Source organism: Pleuronectes platessa, chromosome 6 (genome assembly GCF_947347685.1).
Source record: "Pleuronectes platessa chromosome 6, fPlePla1.1, whole genome shotgun sequence".
NCBI lineage: Eukaryota > Metazoa > Chordata > Actinopteri > Pleuronectiformes > Pleuronectidae > Pleuronectes > Pleuronectes platessa.
In genome coordinates this window covers 25,776,415-25,798,942 of record NC_070631.1, presented here as the reverse complement: position 1 = coordinate 25,798,942, position 22,528 = coordinate 25,776,415, and the positions used below count along the sequence as shown (strand labels likewise).

At 40.8% G+C, this 22,528-nt stretch overlaps 1 protein-coding gene across 1 annotated transcript in view; it reads right to left on the bottom strand.

Moving 5' to 3' along the window:
• The window catches only part of atp2b3b (ATPase plasma membrane Ca2+ transporting 3b), a 44,545-nt gene that overhangs the window by 9,856 nt on the left and 12,161 nt on the right, over positions 1-22,528 (bottom strand). The window contains exons 6-23 of the mRNA XM_053425634.1: positions 20,731-20,772; positions 19,989-20,153; positions 19,603-19,674; positions 18,807-18,949; positions 17,825-17,957; positions 15,328-15,437; positions 15,059-15,193; positions 14,451-14,557; positions 14,082-14,157; positions 10,413-10,571; positions 10,101-10,280; positions 8,421-8,508; positions 8,198-8,304; positions 7,594-7,785; positions 5,827-6,040; positions 5,467-5,678; positions 1,762-1,869; positions 1,355-1,537 (exon numbers count right to left, since the gene is read on the bottom strand). Of these exons, the coding sequence (XP_053281609.1) occupies positions 1,355-1,537; positions 1,762-1,869; positions 5,467-5,678; positions 5,827-6,040; positions 7,594-7,785; positions 8,198-8,304; positions 8,421-8,508; positions 10,101-10,280; positions 10,413-10,571; positions 14,082-14,157; positions 14,451-14,557; positions 15,059-15,193; positions 15,328-15,437; positions 17,825-17,957; positions 18,807-18,949; positions 19,603-19,674; positions 19,989-20,153; positions 20,731-20,772 (2,426 nt within the window). The remainder of the gene's footprint in view (positions 1-1,354; positions 1,538-1,761; positions 1,870-5,466; positions 5,679-5,826; positions 6,041-7,593; positions 7,786-8,197; positions 8,305-8,420; positions 8,509-10,100; positions 10,281-10,412; positions 10,572-14,081; positions 14,158-14,450; positions 14,558-15,058; positions 15,194-15,327; positions 15,438-17,824; positions 17,958-18,806; positions 18,950-19,602; positions 19,675-19,988; positions 20,154-20,730; positions 20,773-22,528) is intronic.

Sequence of the window (22,528 nt, the reverse complement as noted above, 5' to 3'; positions counted from 1 at the left end):
TGTGTGTTTCTGTGTATGTGCATGTGTGTACATGCGTTCGGCGGACTCACTCCCGGGGGCTGGGCTGGTATTGGCTGTTGCAGTGGAGAGAGCTACGTGAGAGGGGGTAGAGATAGTGTTTACGTCGTGGAGCTGACTGAGCACAGAGGAGCGCCGTCTCACCGCTCCCTGAAACGAACCGCTTCGCTTGAACGTGCTCACTACCTCCATCTGTAGGACAGAGACAAAACAGCAGCACTCAGTGGGGGCAGGAAGGGCCGGTCTGAGTGCGTGTGTGCAGGTGTGTGTTGTTTGGTCCCTTTAAAACATCTCGTGCCAAAACCAACATGACAGAGGCAGAATTGTAAATCTCTCTGATTGCAAATGTGCACCACCGAGACATCTCAACTGCTTTCATGACATTACTGAGGAACAGGATTCTAAATAATTGCAAATGAGGCTCAGTGTGTAGTTGCATGTGTGTTTGTTGTCCATTAAACTGACTCACTTCACATAACAACAGGCACTTAAGCAGAGAGTCTGATTGGCTCTCCAACACTGCTTCGGAGGCTGTTTGCTGTTCATATTGATGCTGTTTTGTCATCTTACCATTCATTCTCTAACAAAGAAGCAGGAGAATCAGTTTAAATCATCAGGCAAGTCAACAGCATGTCTATTGGCCCCTACACAATGTGCAAACATTCAGGCAGACAAGGGCCCCTGCAGCAACACACACACAGTCACAGCAATTATCGTTTCATGATGATTATTAGCATCTAAAATACCACATCTGAGTAAGAGAACCCCGAGCAGAACAGTTGGCTGTGCTGGAGAGAAACAAACGGGAGTCAGTGTGTTTGGCACAAGTCAGAGGAACCGCACACACAAGATGAGAGACTGACTTTTGAAGAGTAATAACAAGTCAGATACAGTGTTTGAATTTAGTTCAAACTGTATCTCTGTCAAAGTCAATAATGTAGTGTATTCTCTTAAAGGGGTTCTGTCTTTCTTTCCAAAAGTCTCTTATGTTAGTTCATAAAGACCATGATACTGGCAGTTTATTTAGGTAACTTCACTACACAATTCAGTACAGTAACCCCCAAAATAAATAGTACTTTGTCATAAAGCACTTGGTTAAAAAGTGCAAACATTAGTCATCCATGTTCTTTGAGATAAAACCTTTCTACATTCCCCATCTATCTGTAATTCACCTTAAAACAAACTGCCTATGTGTCATGACCATGTGGGGCTTCTGGGTGATGAGTTACTTTGTGTGGATATATGTGTGTGTGTGTGTGTGTGTGTGTGTGTGTGTCTGTGTTCCCAGGAAAGAGGTCTGTTTATGGTTTGTTGTGGCGGTCCTGACAAACAGTACCTGAGTCTGGATGCGATTGAGGCCTCTGAACCAGAGGATCTGTCCGCGGCGCAGCTCTCTCTCAGCACAATCGATCTCCTCCTCATCCTCCGCCATCTCCTCCCCTTCCTCTTCCCCAGGCTCGTGGCCCATTCCCGCCTCCTTCAGGCATGGAAGCCGCGCGGTCGGCACTGTAGCGATCACCTGTAAGCCAGATTTATTGTGTTGTCATAAGACAATGTGCAGTGTTACATCGGTTACACACAGTGTCAACTAATTGCAGGACAGAACAGAGTAGAGCACACATTCTGAGCCAGTGTGAAAATGTTTCCATGGCCTCACCTCAGGAGAAACCCTAGGTAAACCAGGCTGTGCCAGCTTATACTTGCACAGTGTGGTTTGACTCAGTGGACTGAAGAGCTGCTTACCTGCCCCCAGAGCAGCTCTCCAACTCCCACGAACAGACACCAGAGCCACTGCTCGATGTTGAGCGGGGCGCAGCTGAAGGGCTTCCCTCCCCACTGCACAATCACAATCTGCAGCAGAAATACAGAGAGGTATCTCATTACTGTCACATGCAAACACAGTACAGAGAGAGAAAGCGGTGAGAGAGGCGCTGAAGGAATCTTGTGCAGTTGGCTGTGAAGATTATACCAATTTAAGGAAAGTATTGATCATCATGTGGTGATTAGTGTTGATATCGTGGTCACAAAGAAATCAATGAGAAGAGAAAAAATATGTTTGATTCATAGTGAAACTGCAGCGAATCAGCTGAGTCGTCCTTCATATGTGGCCCAGGACGCATTTGCCTTCACACTGTTAAAAGAATGTGTTGAAACATGTGGCACAGACCAGTGCGTTAGCAACTATACCTTAGTGCTGTCCGCTTGGGATTGGATCACATTTGATGCTACAATGCAGCTGAATACCCCTCACCTCAACCTCCCCTTCCAAACATGAAATGGAACCTATGGTAGCCTTGTGTTGTCATAAAAACTCAAAAGGTGTTTAGTTTGTCCAGTTTAAATGGCGGCCCCTGTAGAGAAGACCCACTCCTGATGAAAATATAAATTATTTAAATATAAAGAGCTAGAGTCAAGAAAACAACAATTCATACAATTTAGATGAAACACACTAGTGAAAAAAATCACTCATTATTTTATTTTCAATTTCTGCCAATAGATCCCTTTAACTTAAATCCTACACAATGAACCTTTAACAGACCTCTGTGTGCTGGACATTGTGTGCAGAGCTTTTTATAAAAAGTTTATGGTGCAGACTGAAGCTAGAAAACTGTGTTCATCCTACTTGGTTTATTGGCAGTGACGATTTTATAGTCAGTGTTTTTCATAAAATTAAACAGGATAGCTTTATTACTTTTCACGTGTGTGGTTTATTTATAAGTTTGATTGATTTACTGAACTGATATTATTTTTTCATGCATTACATGTCGGCTATTTCAAACAATTAAAAGTGACATTATATTATAGAATTGTTTAAGGAGGACTCACTAATGATATATATAATTCTGAAGTATCTCTGGAGCATTAACACAGGACAAGAGAACAGAACATTCCAAACAGACAGGTTAAGAACAGGTACCGCACTTGTTCTATATTAAAAAAGACCTCCTGACAACATTTGTCTTACTGATCAAATCTGTTCACCAGGAAATACAGCAGAACTGCTCTCACCCTGTGGTGTTGCTGTAATTACTAAAAGTGAATTCAGAGTATTCTCAGCCAGGAACACAAGGCTCATCCTCTCAGCTGAGAAAATCACACATTACTGTAAGTTAATTCATAGAGCTAAAGCATTTAAAGGTTTGTTTTCCGCCTGTATTTAACACAGACCACAGTGGCACTGGGATCCTGTTGGTCTATTTGTGTCAGTGGATGCAGTGAGTGACAGCATTTTAAATAGCAACATAATCATTTACACCAGGAACAAGGCTTATCAGAAGGAGACTATCATCTTGACACCAAACTGCACAGTCATAAATCTCAGTGGGACTACTACACACTGTATCATATACAGCACAGTAATAGTATATTTCTGCAGGGAGGAGGGATCCATCTTTCTTACTTATCTTTCCCTTTCCCTCTCCCTTTTACCTTTCTCAAGCTGCTTCCAGACTTCTGCTCTCTCATCTCTTCTTTTCCTCTCAGCTGCCTCTGTGTCTCCCTCACACTCCAGATCACTGCCATACCCCTCCAGCTCTCTTTCTTCTCTTGTTTCTCCCCTGAGTGCTACCCAGCACTGAAGAGCTTTGGAAAATATCTGTCTTCTTCTGTCTCCCTCCATCTCTCGCTCTGTCATTGTTTGCTCGTCTGTGCTTTTGTGTACTCACAGTTCCCTGCTCAGTGAAGTGAATTCACTGTAAGTCTACTGAACAAACAGCCCTAATGTGGCTGACAAAATTATGAAAAAGAATGCCTGAAAATTCAAATCTTACTCACATGTTACATTACAATACATGTACATGTATCTATCTATCTATCTATCTATCTATCTATCTATCTATCTATCTATCTATCTATCCATCTATCTATCTATCTATCTATCTATCTATCTATCTATCTATCTATCTATCTATCTATCTATCTATCAATCTTAGTAAATATTGTATTATCTACAAATGATACAATAATCCAAAATCCAGACTGAAGAGGTAGGTTTTAAGTTTGCATTAAAAGATTTGGACACTGCCCTCAGGTCCTCAGGCAGACTCAGCCTGCTCCATGGATCTAAAGGGCCATACTGGATCATACAGTGAATTCTAAAATCAATAGGGAAATTGAAAGGCAACTGATGTCAGGCCTTTATCACAAGTTTGATGTGTTTTCTGGTCCTGGTCAGCACTCAGGCCACAGCCTGATGAAGCAGAGCATTTCATAGGTGAAGCCTGCTTCATATATAAGTGGGTGACTCAGAAAGACAAACAGTCTCAGTAGAAAGAGTTGTAATATTCAAAAGGCAGATTTAGAGATAATCTCAACACAAAACAGACAGACAAAGAACACACCAGGATTTCTTGCTTGTTGGATTAAGTGCAAAGGGAATTAAATATTTTTCTCTAAGCTTTAAAATCTGATAAAAACTTCAGTTTTATCCTGGCTCAGGTATAACAGGTTTTGTGGCCTCAAGATATTAACATCAAAAATGTATTTTGAAGCAGGAATCAACTGGTCCTGCAGTCCTCTGAGTTTAATTTTATTTCTTGTATTACATTTGGTAAATTTTACAACAAACACTGAACCTCTGTTTTACTTTAGAGATGTTAATATAAACTAATCTGCAGAGATTTTTCTTCATTAAAATGAAACAAAAATAATGCTTTTAAAAAGTTGGAGAACTCTCGAAAGAGATGAGTTTTCAAGAGGTTCTTGAAGACAGGGAGAGATGACACTGCTCTGTAACATGTAGTTGATTGTTCTTCTACCACTCATGAGAACAGTCTGGAGTGCTAGTGTGTTGTGTGCAGGGCGGGTAGGGCCCCTCATGTGATGTTTCTTGTTTCTTAACTGAATGGCTGAGAAGAAGTATGACCCCGTTTAGGTCTAGTTCAACATCTCTGCCACATATGTCTACTTTATGCATTTTGTAACATTCCATTTTTGTTTAATTTCCTATTAATACAAAAGTGTTGACTATTGAGGTCATAGTGTCTGGTGCTATTGAAATTGACCGAAACTGGTTTCTGATACCCCCCAGATATTTGTGAATGCTGTAGGCATATTAGTACACCGCTAAATATTATGCAGTCCAGTTTAATACCCCTGCAAACTACAAGCTCTATTACAAACATGTAGTGAAAGGTATCTCTGACTGATAGTGTGGATCAAAGCTTGATCTGAGATCAATTTAAATGTATTGCAAACAACAATAATTTAGTCAACAAATTAAAAAAGTCCAGTGCAAGCGCTCAGTCTTTTCACATAAGTACAACTCTACAACTCATTTATTGGACACTAGAACTTAGGGTGCATGCTGTTATCATAACCACTCTGTCCCTGGTTTGATACTAGTCAGGCAACCCTGCTGCCGAATGATACAATCTAATCTAAAAGAACAGAAACTCAGAACGTTCTGCACCAGACCTTAGAAAAATCATCAAAAGTTGTTAACCTCACCTGCACAGCGAAGGTCCCCAGAACAATGGAACAGAAGATGGGGTTGGCGAATATGCCATCAAAGACGTTTCTCTCTCCATGGATCTTGCGAGCATTGATCTCGTTGAACAGCTGCATGAGGACGAAGGTGTTGAAAATGATGGTGTAATGCTCAGAGGGAGGGGAGTGGAGCGGAGCATTGCGGCCACTGTCGATGTTGAATATGCGCTCGCCTGGATGGTGAAGAAAGGAGGATAAGGGGCAGCAAGGTGTGAGAATCTGCTGCTCTTCACTGTTTGATCTGCTGCAGGGAAAATAAACTTCTAGATACCTCAAATTGTGTGTGTGTGTATGTTTATGTGTGGGCGTGCATGTGTGCACCTATGAACAGCAGGGTAAAGATGATGATCAGCTGGTACACTCCATGGCCCAGGATGTTTTTCATCATGGTCAGTGAGATGAGTGGATTGTTCCGTCCGTAGGGTTTCCGTAGCAACAGGGCCTCGGTGGGGGGCTCGGTGGCCAGGGCCAGAGAAGCGAATGTGTCCATGATCAGATTCACCCACAGCATCTGCACTGCCTTCAGAGGAGAGTCCTGCAGAGAGGTTGACATCCAGAATAAATGTGTCACTTCCCTAACACCACTACTGCTTACATGAAGACTATGACTCCAAACAATAACAACCTGTCAAAATGACCAACGTAAGTCTCCTGTTTCAGTTTGGTAGTTTATCAGTCAGGTTATATAATAAACCACATAACTTTGTTTAACTTGTGTAGTTTACTTTCATTTGTACTTCAAAAGTTTGAATGTATGATCTGTTGAAATGGGGTCAGCTCCACTGTGGTCATGTTCTTAATGTGTATTAATCTGGTTGACTCTCTGGTTCTTCCTCTCCATTGCACCTGTTGTCACTTTCAATAGCACCAAGCAGGTGAAATTGATTCATTATCACTTTTGCTTCTTAATTGGACAGATTGATAAACCTGAAGTTGAACTGACTTAGTGTTATACTGTGACAATTAACTCTTTTTTGAGCAGTGTATATTGTGGCAACAAAATGTAATTGTTTGTTTTAACATTGAGGTCTCTCCTGATTGAAATGTTATTTTGATGTGGCTGCTATGAGGTATTTCACCTCGTGGTAGATATTGTTACTGTCAGACACCTCAATCAGGAGAGACCTCAATGTTAAAACAAACAATTACATTTTTCCCACTCATGTTAATGTAGTAGGACTATCTTCATTTTGTACTACACTGGTGACTGGAAGGAGGGAGACACAGCGTGGGGGTTCTGTCTCAAACATAATTTCTCCTTAGCTTATTACGCTATGGATTCAGGTAGGGATGAGGGGATAAGGCTAAAGATGAGGAAAGGAGGATGAAGGGATAAGGGTAGACTTGAGGGAAGAGAGGATGAAGGGATAAGGATTGGGATAAAGGAAGAGAGGAAGAATGGCTGTGGGTAGGGATGAGGGAAGGAGAATGGAGAGATGAGGGCAGGATGATGAATGGATGCAGGTATAGATGAGGGAAGAGAGGATGGTAGGATGCAGGTAGGGCTTTTTCCTTTGTTTCTATCTTTTCTTCTTCTATTTTCTTCTTCTTCTGTCTTCTTTTCTGTTTCTCAAGGCAATTGAAAGGGTGGAAGAATCTGAGAAAAAACGGAGCGTGATGGGTTGACCTCAACTACAACTCTAATCACCTGTCAAATCGACAGGTGATTAGAGTTGTAGTTTAGGCGTGGTCTTGCTTCCTTCAATTATTTAAATTATGTTGAGATTCTGTCTTTTGCCAGTTACATAACCCTAACCCTTAAAGTTCTACCTTTCTACATGAATTCCTGCCTTAAATTCTACTTTTATGTTTCTATTATACTTTGATAATAATAACAATACATACATACATAATTATTTATTGTGTAGGTGGATATTGTATTTCTCCATGTGTCAGTGTGTCTCTGCTGACTGGAGTTGGTGAAAACTTGCATAAAGGGCATTTTAACAGTTGCTTTGTCTAAGCAGATACAGAATGAGTGACGTTAACAGAAGTGACATCTGTGTGTCTGTTAGATATATATGTGTGTGTGGGGGGGGGGGGGCACATGTGTGTCAGGATGTATGTTTTATTAATAGATCTGTCTACCTGAGTGATGCAGGCCCCAGTGAAGGCCACTATGACAGCCACTATATTGACCGTGAGCTGGAACTGCAGGAACTTGGAAATGCTATCGTAGACATTTCGTCCCCACATCACCGCCTTGACAATGCTGCTGAAGTTGTCATCCGTCAGGATGATGTCAGATGCCTCTTTCGCAACGTCTGTCCCGGCGATACCCTGACAGAGATTGAGACAGAGTGAGGAGGAGGAGGCAGAGACCCGTGACAGGATTCATGCAAGCATTCATGCATCCGAATTATTTTTGAGTGCTACTGTCCTTCGTCCAAGTGCTACTTCATGTCAGTTCGAACTGTGGCCAGTATCAAATTCACACTCTTGAACATTACAAAACATAGAAAATTCCTGAAATATACTTGAACTTAAATAATTAATACAGTTTGACTATTTGATGTAAACATAGTAGAATAGGAATATGAATTACTGATTTATTGTCTCAAGGACGAATTTAATCCATAAAATGGTATCTGTATACTGTGTTTCTATGTGAGCACTATAGCACATGAATGAGTAGCTACAGAGGGATTTTAAAACCAAATAAACATCACTGGTGAATAATGTGTCAGGTTACCATGGCAAAGCCCACATCGGCCTTCTTCAAAGCTGGTCCGTCATTAGTTCCATCTCCTGTTACTGCTACAACCTGCCTCTGTTCTAGGACGGTGCTGTCAATGATGCCTGCACACAGACAGAGAAGGACAGATAAGCTCTGTGTGTGTGTATATGTGTGTGTATGTGGCAGAGAAAAAAAATGCATGCACGTGTGGGTTTAGGTTCATAAACCTGAGACTCACCTTTAACCAGAGTGTGTTTGTCTGTTGGCGAGGATCGAGCCAACACGCGGAGTTTGGGCCAGATTTTGTCAATACGTTCCTGTTCAATCTGTCAGTCAGACAGAGAGGACAAAGGGAAAGAGTGTGTGATGATGAATAGACATTAGAATATATATGAACTCTTCCCTTCTCTCACTAGGTGTCACTGTTGACCCAGAGGCCGATCTGGTATTACACAGGTGTGATGGAGGAAACAGAAGAAGACACATGGGGAAATTTAAGAGCTCTCTACCAATCATTGTAACAAGCCTGCAACCCCTTATATTGAAAATTTACACATTTACATTTTTATTTTAATTCACACTGCATAGAAAACTGACAGCACTAATCAGCAAATGTCCTCTTTTTTTACAGCCACACACACTTGCGAGTTGTGTCGGTAAAATGTGTAATAAAAGCAGAGCAGCACAACACAGTCCAAACTGCAGCAGACACGTTGTTTTTCTACATTTAAACATGGTCATTCAGTCTGATTTTCTACCTGAAAGTGTTAATACTAAGTGCAAAAAAAACATTCCCAATTGGAATTGGATTTTCCACTGGCCAAGGTTGTTCCTGTGACAATGACGTAATTACTGGCGCAGTGTTAGAGTGTAGGGAAGTGTTTTTTGACGATGAGCTTCCTATATTGTCCTTTTCATAGATATCCCTTCATAGTGTGTAGGGGTTTAATCCACCACAAATATATGACAGTTTGATATTTACAGGTTATTTGGTGTTGCTATAAAATAAAGTATAAGAATTAACCCTTTTACTTAAAGATTTCAACCAAAAAATGTAAAAGACAAAATCTTTAAAAAAATAGACAAAAATACCTTTTTTTAAACTTAACTAGTAATTTTACTTTAATGTACTTTTATTTTGTAAAATAGTATGCTAACATTTTTGTATTTTGTACTTCTACTCAAGTCTGAATACTATTTCCAATAATACACTGCAACACTGCCACAGTCATTATGCTCAGCTCATGTTGTCTTTTGCCTAGGGATGTTGCACCGTGTTAAGCCCAATGAGGTAAATTGTGATCTGTGAATATGGGATGTACTACAAATATAATTGATTGATTGATTTATCAGGAGAGATTTTACATTTGTTACAAACCTAGCTAATGGCTGAAATGGCTCACACCAAAAGTTACTGTAAAACCGAGGCAATTTCATTTCATTCAATCAATCAATCTTGTCTCATAGGGCTTTAACAAGGTGTGACATCATCTGCCTTTAACCTTACATCAACAAGAGTAAGGAAAAACAAAAACAAAAAACCTTTTAACAGGGTAAAAAGAACGTAGAAACCTCAGAGAGCCACATGTGAGGGATCCTTCTCCCAAGATGGACAGAACTGCAATAGATGCCACGTGTAACGGAGAAAATTTAAGGGCTGAACTTATTTTTTAAAAACTTTTAGTATCTTTTATTTCTGATGAGCTCTGCTGGAACAGTTATGAAAAACATTTATGAAGTGAGCCTCCTTTCAGACAATATGTGACATAATAAATAACAGCTTACTTGAACTGTGCACATCTTATTGACAACAGAAATTAGAGATCATATCTAATTTTTGTTATTTTAAATTTCCTAAGCGATAGAAACGTTTTTTTTAACACTCTTTAAGTTGGACCCGACACAGACCCCAACTCACCTCTCCCTTCTCATTCCTGATTCGTCGGTTGAAGTCTTTGCCCTCTATACAGATAAAGTCATCCCCAGGGTGGATGATGCCACATTTCGCAGCGATGGCCCGGGCTGTGTTAATGTTATCACCAGTCACCATTCGCACTGTAATGCCCGCACGCTGACACTTGCGGATGGCCTCGGGCACCTTGGAGGGACAGGCAAATTTGTTCAGCACACACATCTTCAGAATACAGATTAGAATGACATTATGAATCATAAGAACTCACAGTACAAGTTTAAACTATAACTTAAAGACACACACTCCACAGGACCCTACCTCGGGCCGCACAGGGTCCTCGATCCCAACCACTGTGATGCAGGTCAGCTCTGTTACTATCTCTGCCTCGTTTTCCCAGTCTGGCTCTGGATTGGACGGCAGCTCACGGTATGCAATGCAGATGGTCCTCAACCCCTCACATGCCATTGGCTCAATCACCTATTAATCAATAATAATTTCTGGTCTGAAAACAGGTCGGCAACATTTCACCAGTTTCAGCATTGCACCACAAACATTCCAATATCTGGTGAATATCATTTATCATTATCACAGTTTGAGGTTCAATAAATCATCGACAAGATCCCTGTTAGTCGATGATTTGATAGCTGATCATCACACTGATTTAATCTGTATCACTGAAGCCTGCTTGCAGAAAAATATTCAATACTCATATTAACTCTCACAGCTATCCATCCATCAATTATCTGCAAAGCCTAGGGTTGCAGGGTCTTTGTGCTGTGGGAGAAGGCTGAAGAAAACCCACACACGGACGAACATGCAAACGCCGGCTAGGGAGACCCCGCCCCGAACAGACAGATTTGTACCAAGAACCTTCTTGTTGTGAGGCAACAGTGCTTATCACTGCACCACTATACACTAGAAAACACCAAAAACAGCTGGTGACTATATCATCATCCACCTGCACCTTACTTAGACTTTTTTTTATCTACTTAGCACTTAACAAAGACATTATAGTGGGTGATTTCAACATTAATCTGATGCTGACAGTGACAGCCTTACTTCTGCATGAAATTCCCTGTTAGACTCAACTGGCTTCACTCAACATGGAAACAAACCCACTCAGTGTTTTAATCACAGTCTCGCTCTTGTTCTGACATACGGCTCAGAAACCGATCATTAATATTTTGACAAAACGTCGACTGAGATTCAGTGTAATGTTGTATATGTAAGGAGGGAATGCTATTGTTATTTTCTATCGTTCAGCAACATTGTTTTAAAAGACTATCATGGTTTTTGCTATTTATATTGTCAATATAATAAACATAACCCTGTGACAGACTGTGGACCTGTCCAGGGTGTACCACCCCTCGCTCATTGTCAGCTGGGATTGGCTCAAGCTTCACAAAAACCTCAAAGGAGAAAAAGTAAAGATAAAAGGATGGTAATTAACAATCTGAAATTGCTTGAATACAACAGTATATACAACTGTCCCAAGCCTATCTCTCTCCTCCCTCCTCTTTCTCCTCTCCCCTATTTCTTTCCGTTCAACCCAACCAATTAGAGGGTTCTCCCCCACAGCCTGAGTCTGGTTCTGTTATAAGGGAGTTATTTCGCCAGTTGTTTGTTTTTATTGAGAACTGTTGTGTTTCTCTATAAAGTATTCTTAGGTTCTCTTTAAAGGGCCTCGAGATAATGAATATAAATTTGCACTACTTACACATAGAGCTGAAACTGATTTGAATTGTGTGCTGACCTTATAAGTACTTTTGAATACGCTGTGTCAAGGCTGTAGGGGGGAAAAAAGCAGCCCAGTGCAAACAGCAGAGGGAGGACTTTGTGATGTAAAGAAGAGGTGACATAAAGCTGCCACAGTGCAAATTGAGCAAGTGAGGTGGAATAAAGTTGTGTAAGGAGGAGAGTTATTTTTCTCACGGCGCAAGCTGTGTTCATCATGAGCCAAATTTAGGTCAGTAAGAGAAAAAACTGCTCGCTTAGCCAGCACGCCCTAATCTAAGTGGGGCAAATACATGTTTTAGTGCAAAAAACTGTAGTTTTACACTTTATGTTAGGGATGCACCGATTTATCGGCCGAACATCGGTAGCGGCCGATATTCGCCTCGTTTACTGATATCGGCTTATCGGTAATAAACTTGACTTTCACCGATATCATTGGCCGATGTTCATATTTGTGGTAAAACCGCTGGGCACGTGCCGCGGCTGGGGGAGCAGTCCCTCCGTCGCCCTCCTCTCCGCGCCACCGGAGGCTCAGTGTGCGGCACCGGGAGGTCCTCATCCAGTGGCACCTCACGGCGACACTGGTGGGGGGGCTTTCTTTATCTTGTACCGCGGGGCGGTGTCCATCGCCGGCGCGGAAGTTGGAGGGGACCGGGTACGCGGTCAGCGGCGGCCACTCTGGACGCGTGTCGGGCCCTTCTCGCGGATCACCTCAGCTACGGCGACCGCTGGGGGAACCCTCCGGCTGGCGCCTAGCAGCTGACTGAGAACTGGTGCGGACCAGGGGAATCCGACTGTTTAATTAAAACAAGCATCGTGAAGGGCCACGGTGGGTGTTGACGCGATGTGATTTCTGCCCGACACTCAAAACAGGTAAAACTGAGGAGGGCTTGTTAAGTTATCTTGACTCACACAGTGTAACTTGGTGTAAAAAGTATGAGCGTAGCGTCTGTTTAAGTACTTTATTCTCATTTGCATCGGCTCTATTCATCTGTCTCATGCACAGGTAACAAGGGAACTGACAACAAACGTCATACACACAGAAGCCGTAACACATCTAATAAATGGGCAATACTGCTACCGTAAATCAATGAGAAGAGCGTTCTCTATAATGATACTTTAACAGGGCTGTTTTAGACAGGGTAAAAAGGTACTTTTTTAAATTATTTTGACCAAAATATGTTACAGACATTTCATTAAGATCCCAAGGAACCATTTGAACTTGCGGTAAAATGGGCATAATATGTCTCTGTTAAATAAAGTTTAGTTAAATCAAAGATTGTTTCATAAATCTGATTCAATCTGTGCTCATTAAAAGATAAGAGTGATGAAGGGCTGAAATTTTTTTAAATAGTGCTTTCTAAATAATGATTTAATTATTTTTCTGGCACAAAAGGGTGAATATCGGTATCGGCTATCGGCCAGATTGTTATTTTAAATATCGTATCGGTATCGGCCAAGAATTTCCATATCGGTGCATCCCTACTTTATGTGTATCACTTTTGGAACATTTATTGTTACTGACATGGGGGAAACTAGTCTGGCTCTATTCAAACTTCAACAGTACACAGATGAAATTTATGAAATTGAAACGAGCAATAGCAATGAACCTATAGAGAGTGATCTGCTGAATGTGCAGCTCCCCTCAGCTTTACAGGGATTTACTGTTCATTGTTTATCTGTTCAGACCAAAACTTTACTCTGATGGTTCACTCTCAGCCCTCTCAGGCAGACAGCTGCTTTCAGAGGAAAAGCTATAAAAGGCCACTGTTCACTACCTGCTCAGCCACAAACAGCAGACAGACACAGTCAGAGAGCAGCTGGTGAAGGAGGAGCATTTAGCAGCTAAAGAGACACTGTGTCTGCTGGTATGGGCAACACTAAACTTAAATGTGATGATTTGGCAACTTTGTGTTCCCAACTTGTTACACATTGTCTCGATAAGTTGTTTCTTCTAAAAAGAGTTAATTAACATGTTATATAGGGTTTTTTCTTCCAAGCAAAAAGGCCAGTTGTTTAGCCAATGTATTTCCCAAACTGTCAAACTATTAATTAAAATAATTATTTTCGATAATCTTTTAGTGACTAAAGAGCCAGTAGGAAATAAGGAGGAGAGAGAGATTGAAGATGACATGTAATGAAGGTCAATGGCTCAGAGGACATAGTGATGTAATGGTCAGTGTCCTTAAATCCTCTCTCAACTAAATGAATCTTTCTGAAGATACTGTCTGCACATACAGTCTTAAGTCTCACCTGTTTGACCATTTCATCCCTGTCACGTGGTCGGAAGGCATGCTGTTCTCCGTTGGTATCTAAGACGGAGGAGCACCTGCAGAGAGACAAGGGACAAAACACACAGAGCTCAGAGAGCCGTTCTATCACCAAGACTCGCCATGTTGATGAAAGTGAACAAGAAAATCCTCCATCGACCCGTTTATCTGGATCCGCACTGAAATTTAATGGGTTCTTATCCCCTCCCCTTTATCAAAATTTCTGTGCAGTTATTTGTGTAATCCTGCTAACTAACTAACAAACAAACAAATACTGATGCAAACATGAAAAGGTAAAAAGGTTTACAACTTATTCCTCCGTCCGACTCCTTTAACCTCCCAAGACACTCACTTCTTTAGCATAATTTCAGAAGCTCCTTTGCTGTACAGGCGGAAAGAACCGTCCGGCTGCTTGATCACTGTGCTCATGGATTTACGCTCTGAGTTGAATGTGTAAACCTGAGAGACAGAGAGAGAGAGAGAGAGAGAGAGAGAGAGAGAGAGAGAGAGAGAGAGAGAAAGAGAGAGAGAGAGAGAGAGAGAGAGAGAGAGAGAGAGAGAGAGATGGTGAGCTCTTCGAGTTGATTGATCACCAGTCAATGTGAACAAAACAATGGTCAGAAAAACACATTTTTTCCAAATCGTACAAGACTCTACACTGCACTTCCATAACAATTCACATACCAAGGGTGCAGCTGTTAAGATGAACGGTTTGCGAGAAGCATATACAGACAGAGGTTTGTAGAATTTGTGGGAAGATGTTTCATGTATGTAAATTAAAGAAATATAATAAATTATAATACATTCTTAGAAACCTGATGGCAGTGAAGTGAGTATGGTTCACCTCAGGGTTCATATGTGAGCCTTATCGTTATATAGATATGGATCATGTGCAAGTTCATAAGCTTTGATTAGGCCCCTTGTTAAGGTCGCAGTTGGATGTTGTGTGTGGCGCCTCACCTTGTACAGTCTCTCCTCAGGGATCTGATCTCTGACAGTGGTGTAGTCCCGCTTAAGGTCCAATACAAATCCCAGCAGGCCACACTCCGTCTTGTTGCCCACCTGCTTGGCCAGACCCCCCTCCACATCCGGTGGCTGATAGAGAGTGGGATTAAAGCAAAGTAAATCAAAAAGGACAGTGGGAGGGTCAAGGAGGAAAAAGGAAAAAGGAGACAAAATAAATAAATACAAAAATGAAACGAGGCAAACTCTGTCAGTGCATGACTCACCAAGATCTTGGAGGTGTAGGCGCTATTGATGGAGATAGCATTGACTAATAGGTCTAGTGTGCGGGGGTTGATCTGACTGGGGTCCGGGACCACACGGTGGTGTACTTCACCTGGGTAAAAACAATCTTATCTTAATACATGCGATTAATAATCTGTGCACAGTCAACATACATGCTGTTTTCATCTGCTGCTGTTACCTCCATCCTACATCTGATAATATGAACAGCACCTCAAGACACCGTTTTGCTTCTATCTCCCATCTGAAAGGCTTCTGTGATCTCAGAGTACTTTTTAATTATTTTGGTTACAGCAGAGTTCTAGTGAGACAATGATCTTTAGCAAAACATTTAAAGGGGAATTCCACTAATTTTACATATGGAGTTCAGTTTTGTCAGCATTGGTATACCAATGAAGCTGTAAATATGTCATTTAATGGAGGAATTATGGGAAATAGTTAGAGTACCTCTAACCCTCCTTTTTTAAGCATGTTTGTTTAAGCCTGTGATCTTGACCTTTGACCCCCAAGCACCGAAATCTAATCAGTTTATCTTTGAGTCCAGGTGAACATTCCCTTGAGCTTATATTAAGATATTATGTTCAAGAAAAACATAAACATACTTTGTAAGGCCACACTGATCTTAGCTTTTGACTTTTGGCTAACAAAATGAAAAGTTTAGGTAAATGTTTGTGCCAAATGTAAAAAGGATTCCTTGATGGTGTTCAAGAGATGTCACAGTCGGCAAATGTGTTTGTGAGGTCACCATGACCTTGACCTTTGACCACCAAAATGTATCAATTCATCCGAGTGAAATTTGAACCAAATTTGAAGAGACCCCCAAAATGCAATCTTGAGGTATCTCGTTCAGGGATCTAAACGAGATACCTCAGTCCGTACAAAAGATGTACGGACTGAAGGACAACCCGAAAACCACTGGCTGTTGCCGGCGTGGAGGCATAAAAATAACTATAACTTACCTATAATTGCAACTATAACTAACTGTAACTAATGATTCTTGTTATTTTGGGTTTGTACCCTCATGGTTGAATGCACTTATTGTAAGTCGCTTTGGGTAAAAGCGTCAGCTAAATGAAATTTTATGTAACCATGACTAAAACATGACAGTAACTACAACTAAAACCTAACTACAAATGTAAATATTTCTAAAACAATTCCTAAAACGATCTTAGGTAGGTAAGTAAGATCTTCCTTGTCACAGGAGCGTTGAGTGGTCTGGCTATGATCGAAATAAATCTTGACCTATCCTATGATGACATCGTTGATGACTATGCCTCAAGAAAGTGCAGAAGATGAATATTCTATGCTGAAAATTCCCAGGCTGTAGAAGGCCCCGTAGTTACTAATCTTTAAGATTCTAAAGAAAATACTCAGTTCAGTTCAATATAGTTTGTTTATGCCTCATTCTGTTCTGTATAGGTCTATTTATTCTTAGACTGACGGGATATTGAGCAAACTGTGGGGCAATGGCAAATGGTTTACATGGCGCACAAGTCCCTTAGCAAAATTCTGCTCAGGGCCCCAGGGAGGTCAGAACTGGCTCTGACTATAACTATAACTATAACTATAACTATAACTATTACTACAACTATAACTCTCAGGCAAACAGGAAAAAATGAAGGAAATACACTGGGTAAAGACACAAAAGCAGTAGAAGGCTGAATTTGATCCTGAATGAATGGAGATGGATTTCCTGTAATTCAACATTGCATTAACTGACAGCAAATATAAGTCTCCTTTAATAAGCATATAGTACACAAATATAGAAGTTCTTTATCTGCAAATCCATAATATTTAAATTTGCAATGTCACTCAGTGTGGGCCTGTATAAAAAAATAGATGCTGGCCAAGATATGAAGTTGTCAATGCTAAGTATTTATTCAGGCTGACAAAGAACTGTTCTCCAGTCAAGTATGAACAGAACCAGTCAAGTGTTCATCACAAGACACCCACCCACTGCACAAGTGTCTACATTAATCTAATCCAATGGTTTACACACTTTTGAAAAACCCAAAACATAGCGTTCATAGTGACTTCTATCCCGAGCGTCAGTTCACAACCATACAACTTCTTTATGCTTGTTACATGCATTTATATATGTAAATAATGCTGATGTCATATCTGTGACATTTGAACCAATTAAATGAAACCACGTGAATGTTATATCTTGTTTGGAGTATTCCAGAGCAAAAGATGTGTTTTGTGTACATTTTTTGTCTTTTTATCCCATTTTGTTTAAAGACCTCTGATATAAATGTATGTGAAGCTAATACATTTTCCTGGAATAATTTTTTTTTAATTAAAAGATTACAGTAAAAAGGAATCTTGCAGCCTTCCTGTTTTTAAAGTACACCAGGGTACCACAGTACCTACTTATTTGCATAACAGTGAAGTAAAAATGATTTCGGACTTGCTTAATGACCCTTCCAATGCAGCAAGGCTGATCATTAAAAACAAGCTTCGTTTTTGTTTTTTACTTACCGAGGTAACTCTGCACCACAGTCATGCGGTTGGTGGTGAGGGTGCCGGTCTTGTCCGAGCAGATGGCCGTGGCGTTGCCCATGGTCTCACATGCATCCAGGTGGCGTACAAGGTTATTGTCCTTCATCATTTTCTATACAAGTCATACGACACAGTGATGAAGAGAAGGGTGGAAATGATAGATAGGAGGGGGGTTAGAAGGACAGAGGCAGAAAAATAAATGGATTGATGGATGGAAAGAAGTAGGGAATCAGGGAAACTCACTCACGGTTCACTTCAATGAAAATTCAGAGGCAGATATGATACTGTTTCTCATTCAATACATCTTTAAAGTATAGAAATGCAGTGCATGTAACTCATACAAAGACTGATATTGGTGTGGTTTGGGTAATGAAGGGTAATAAATGTAGGCTAAGGGTCAGGTCACACTAGCACAAATCTGAAGCGAATATTTGGGGTCAACTTTCACCAAAGTTGAACATGCAAAGCCATGCTCGGTTTGCTCTGCACAGGAAGCAAATCTTTGGAGCACCTCTTTGCTAGCACAGATTGTAGGTGAACAGGAGGCCAAGGTTTGCTCCGGACACATTAGCAAATGTGTGACCGGGCCCTAACATGGAGCAACAGACCTTTTACACAGAGAGGACAGTTGAGTAAAATGATTTAGCGAGACACGACTCATAGATGCTAATAAATACAACTGAATAGCTACTGTTTTCACAAAAACCTGTCTGACCTTTAAAGTGAATTAATGAATTAGCTGCACTCTGATACAAATTGATTCACACAGGATTTCAGTCCAGCCTTTGACAGTTGAACTGCTGTACAAACTTGAAATCTGGTTGAAATCTTTCATATCTTCAGGACAGGAAGTATTTTTGTCTCAGTTGTGTAATTGTGCATTTGTTATAATGCCAAGAGAACCAGTAGCTCATATCTTTTCATTTGATTAGCATCCATTAAAGTGGAGGGTTGGGTCTACCTTGACAGAGTAAGCCAAAGAAATGGTGACAGCGAGCGGTAAGCCCTCTGGGACAGCCACCACCAGCACAGTGACTCCAATGATGAAGAACTTGACAAAGTACTGGACGTAGACCGGAGTACACTCTGTCAACCAAACCCGACCTGCAATACACACCACACCTCACATTAGAGCCAAAACTAGCCCTGTTTTTTGTAATTCAAACTGTATTCATATTTTGTGCAACAAAGCTGTACAGCATAACATATAGCAGTAATAGTATTGATCATTGACACAAAGGAGAAAATTAACATGAAATAAAACCGTGGACACACAGGATATATAAACATTTATCAACATGAATACAATTTATTTAGACTCAGTTTGACATGAAGCCAGAAGTGATCTTCATTAATTCATTAATCCTTTCTTCCCCCATGGAAGTCTTCCTCCACTTTTGATATATAACTCATGCAACAATGATAAAAAACTACTTTAAACATACAGAATTAGCTATTTATTGTATTAGCTATGATTGTTTTAACACAGAGGGTTAACCAGTTAACATGCCCAACTAATTTGTACACGTCCAACATTGATTGTTATCAGTCCCATTTAATAAAGTCTAATTGGTGTCCAGTGAGATTTATGTACTATTAAATTATGGAAACATTTTCCGTTTGATATAATATCTGACCACAAAGTTTTTCCAATAGTCATTGCAAGGTCCAAGGTGAGTCATTGTCACCAAAAGTAAAGATTTAAAAAATGAGACAAATATAACCTGTGAGTAAATGAGAATTATGTTCACACAGACCTTCAACGACAAACGTGTTGATGACAAAGTAGAGCACCAGAATGATGACAGTGATGGCTGACATCACCAAACCTGTGGGGAGATAGGAGAGAGGAGACGTTTTATCACTGCAACTCAATCAGCCGGTTCTGACTTAATAGGATATGTCTGTTTAGTGTGAAGTAAAGTTTTCCCAATGAACAACACATTGTGTCAAAATTCACCTCAGTTTAGTCTATACAGCAGAATCTGAGAATATCAGCCTCTACATATCTTGTTTTAGTAAGCAGAAGTAAACAACAATTCTAAGTATGAGTCACAAAACCCCATAATTAATTTATTTGTGTAAAGTTGCTAAATTGATAAAAGAGTGTTAAACTTGCCCAGTGTGCCTATGAATACTTTACCTGCTTTGCCAATTTGAACAGCCAGTTTCGTGAGCTTGCCCTGCAACACACTCTTCTCCTTCTTTGGAACACTGGTCTTCTTCTTCTCTTTTTCCTCCACCTCGCCTCCCTCGGCACTCTTCAGGGGTTGCATCTCCATGGCAACACCCCCATCATGCTTCTTGGCTGAAACACACAACATATACTTTCTATTCAGCACTACAACTGTAGAAGAAGAAAGTTCTTATTACTTAACTTAACCTACATATAAATATAACCCTAACCCTGAAACCAAGTCTGCACCCCAGCTATGCCTGGTAATCATGGCAAAACTAGCAAGAGCCGGCTATACTTTGAAAAAAATCGACTGATGAATCACACCCCCTCCCATCAGGCCTCTTGTCAAAGCTACAACCCCAGAACACATGAACGAGCATTGAATGACAACTGCTAGAAAACCACTTTTCCTTTACTTGTACATCACTGCAAGTGACATACACTGCAGTTCATATCCTACCCTATGCCTTTTTGAATGTATACTTACATGTTGTGTGCCTATATGTCACTTGAGCACTTATATGTTGTGTTACTTATATGTTCAGTACTTATATGTTTACAACGGTGGTCTGAGATGAAGTTCATTTCAGTCCCATTTAAAGTTGTGATAACCTCAAAGACTGTCCTCACAACAATGGTTTTGAACCAAATGTCCTCACAACCATAGACAGACGTTCACATTCACGCACATGTCATGAGTTCCTACCTTTGTTCTGATTGTTCTCTACAGCTCCATCAGGTTGTTTTCCTGACAGAAGGAGTAGGAGAGTGAGAGAGAGTTGGAGAGGAAGATAAGGAGATAGGAAGAACAAAGGCTATATGAAAATGTCGTGCTGATACAAATCAAGTACATCAACATAAACAGTTCATATTTCTGATCTCAGGACAGTCAAAGACACACTTCCAGAAACAGAGAACCACAAAGAAACAATACGAAAGGAAAGAGTGATAAAGATACACACATCTTCATACACTGGGTAAGAGACTGAGAGACATTTGTCTATGTACATGTCTATCAAAGGTCACTTTAATGTAATGTAAACTGGGGACCATTTATTGGCAGAGGAAAGGGGTGGGGCAGAGAACTTTAGCTCACATACCATTGGTGACTGTGCTGTAACTGGCATCTGTAGGGATGAGCAACTGAGAACTGGCCTCTGGTTAGGGGAATGTGTGAGGAAGAAGGGTTGTGGGGGAGCATGAGAAGATTTGGCAAAAAAGGGAACACAAAAGAGAGCAAAAAGGAAAGAATAAAAAAAAGCAAGTAGTGAATGTGTTTGTATGCATGACTGCAATGGTAGAATGTTTGTAGATGGCTATATAGAATGAAAAAAACAAACTGAATATAACCTCAATTTCAAAATGAGAGACAGAGCATAGAGAAAAGTAAACAGCCCCACAGCAAACCCACATTGCATGAGGAAAAACTAACAAGTTAAGGCATTTGTAGAAGTCTTATGAATAATGCATTAACTCCAGTAAATGACTGTCTGAATGATCCAGCCCACAAAGGCTACACTGAGCGCAACACATCTGAGTACATGACTACCAGTTTGGAAACAGACTGAGGAAAAAAAGAGAGAGCGGTAATTTTGTTTTTATATAGGCATCAACATTCTTACTAGTTTCTGTGCATTTCTGCAGTCCAGGATGCCACAAATGTTTTCTTGTTTTGAATACGCCAACAATGCTACACACATTCCCATGCAGAAGTGAGAACTGCCGTGATGGAAGCACTGATGAGTGCACTGGTAATGATATTAACCTTAAGTGCTTCTGAAACTACATGTAGCCCCTGCTCCAACTGCAGGGGCTCTTCCAAAACAAATTTGAGCATAGACTAATGTTTCACGTACTGAACAACCAACACTCTTCCCTGAATCTCCCCAGCTCCCTCGCTCTCCCTCTGCTCTTTCAATAATTGATTCAATTGGCAGCCTCACTCTCTCTCTCACAGATTAAGGGAGGAAAGGGGAAACGGAGGGGGGGCATAGTGGAAACAGGAAAGTGAAAGAGGGCATAGGAGTGGGGTAAACAAGAGAAACCGTGTGAGAGAAAACGATGGATGACTGAGGGGGGGGGGGCAATGTGGAGAGAGGGATGGAGAGGATGTGGGCTAAATTATCTATGAGGTTAAACTGGTGTGTTTCCTGTTCAAGCTCCTATCTGAAATCAGTTAGGCCCCAAACTAACTGTACACAGTGCTGCAGTGTGTGAGCATGGACGGATTGTGTCTCAGGGGAGCCCTTAGCACAGACAGGGAAAAGGTACCCCACCTGTCCTACATCCCCAGACTGTAAGAGACAAAACAAGTACTGCCTCTACATGTCTTTCTGGTCATTTTGTCTGTAGTAATTTCATGTATTTCCTTAATCTGGTGTTTCTTGATATCTTTACGCTTCATTTTTGTTTTTTTTGTGTGTCTTTGTGTTTGTTCGTCCTCTCTTGCTAATAATTAGGGCCCGAGCTACGATGGTAGGAGGTCCTATTGTATTTCAAAGGAT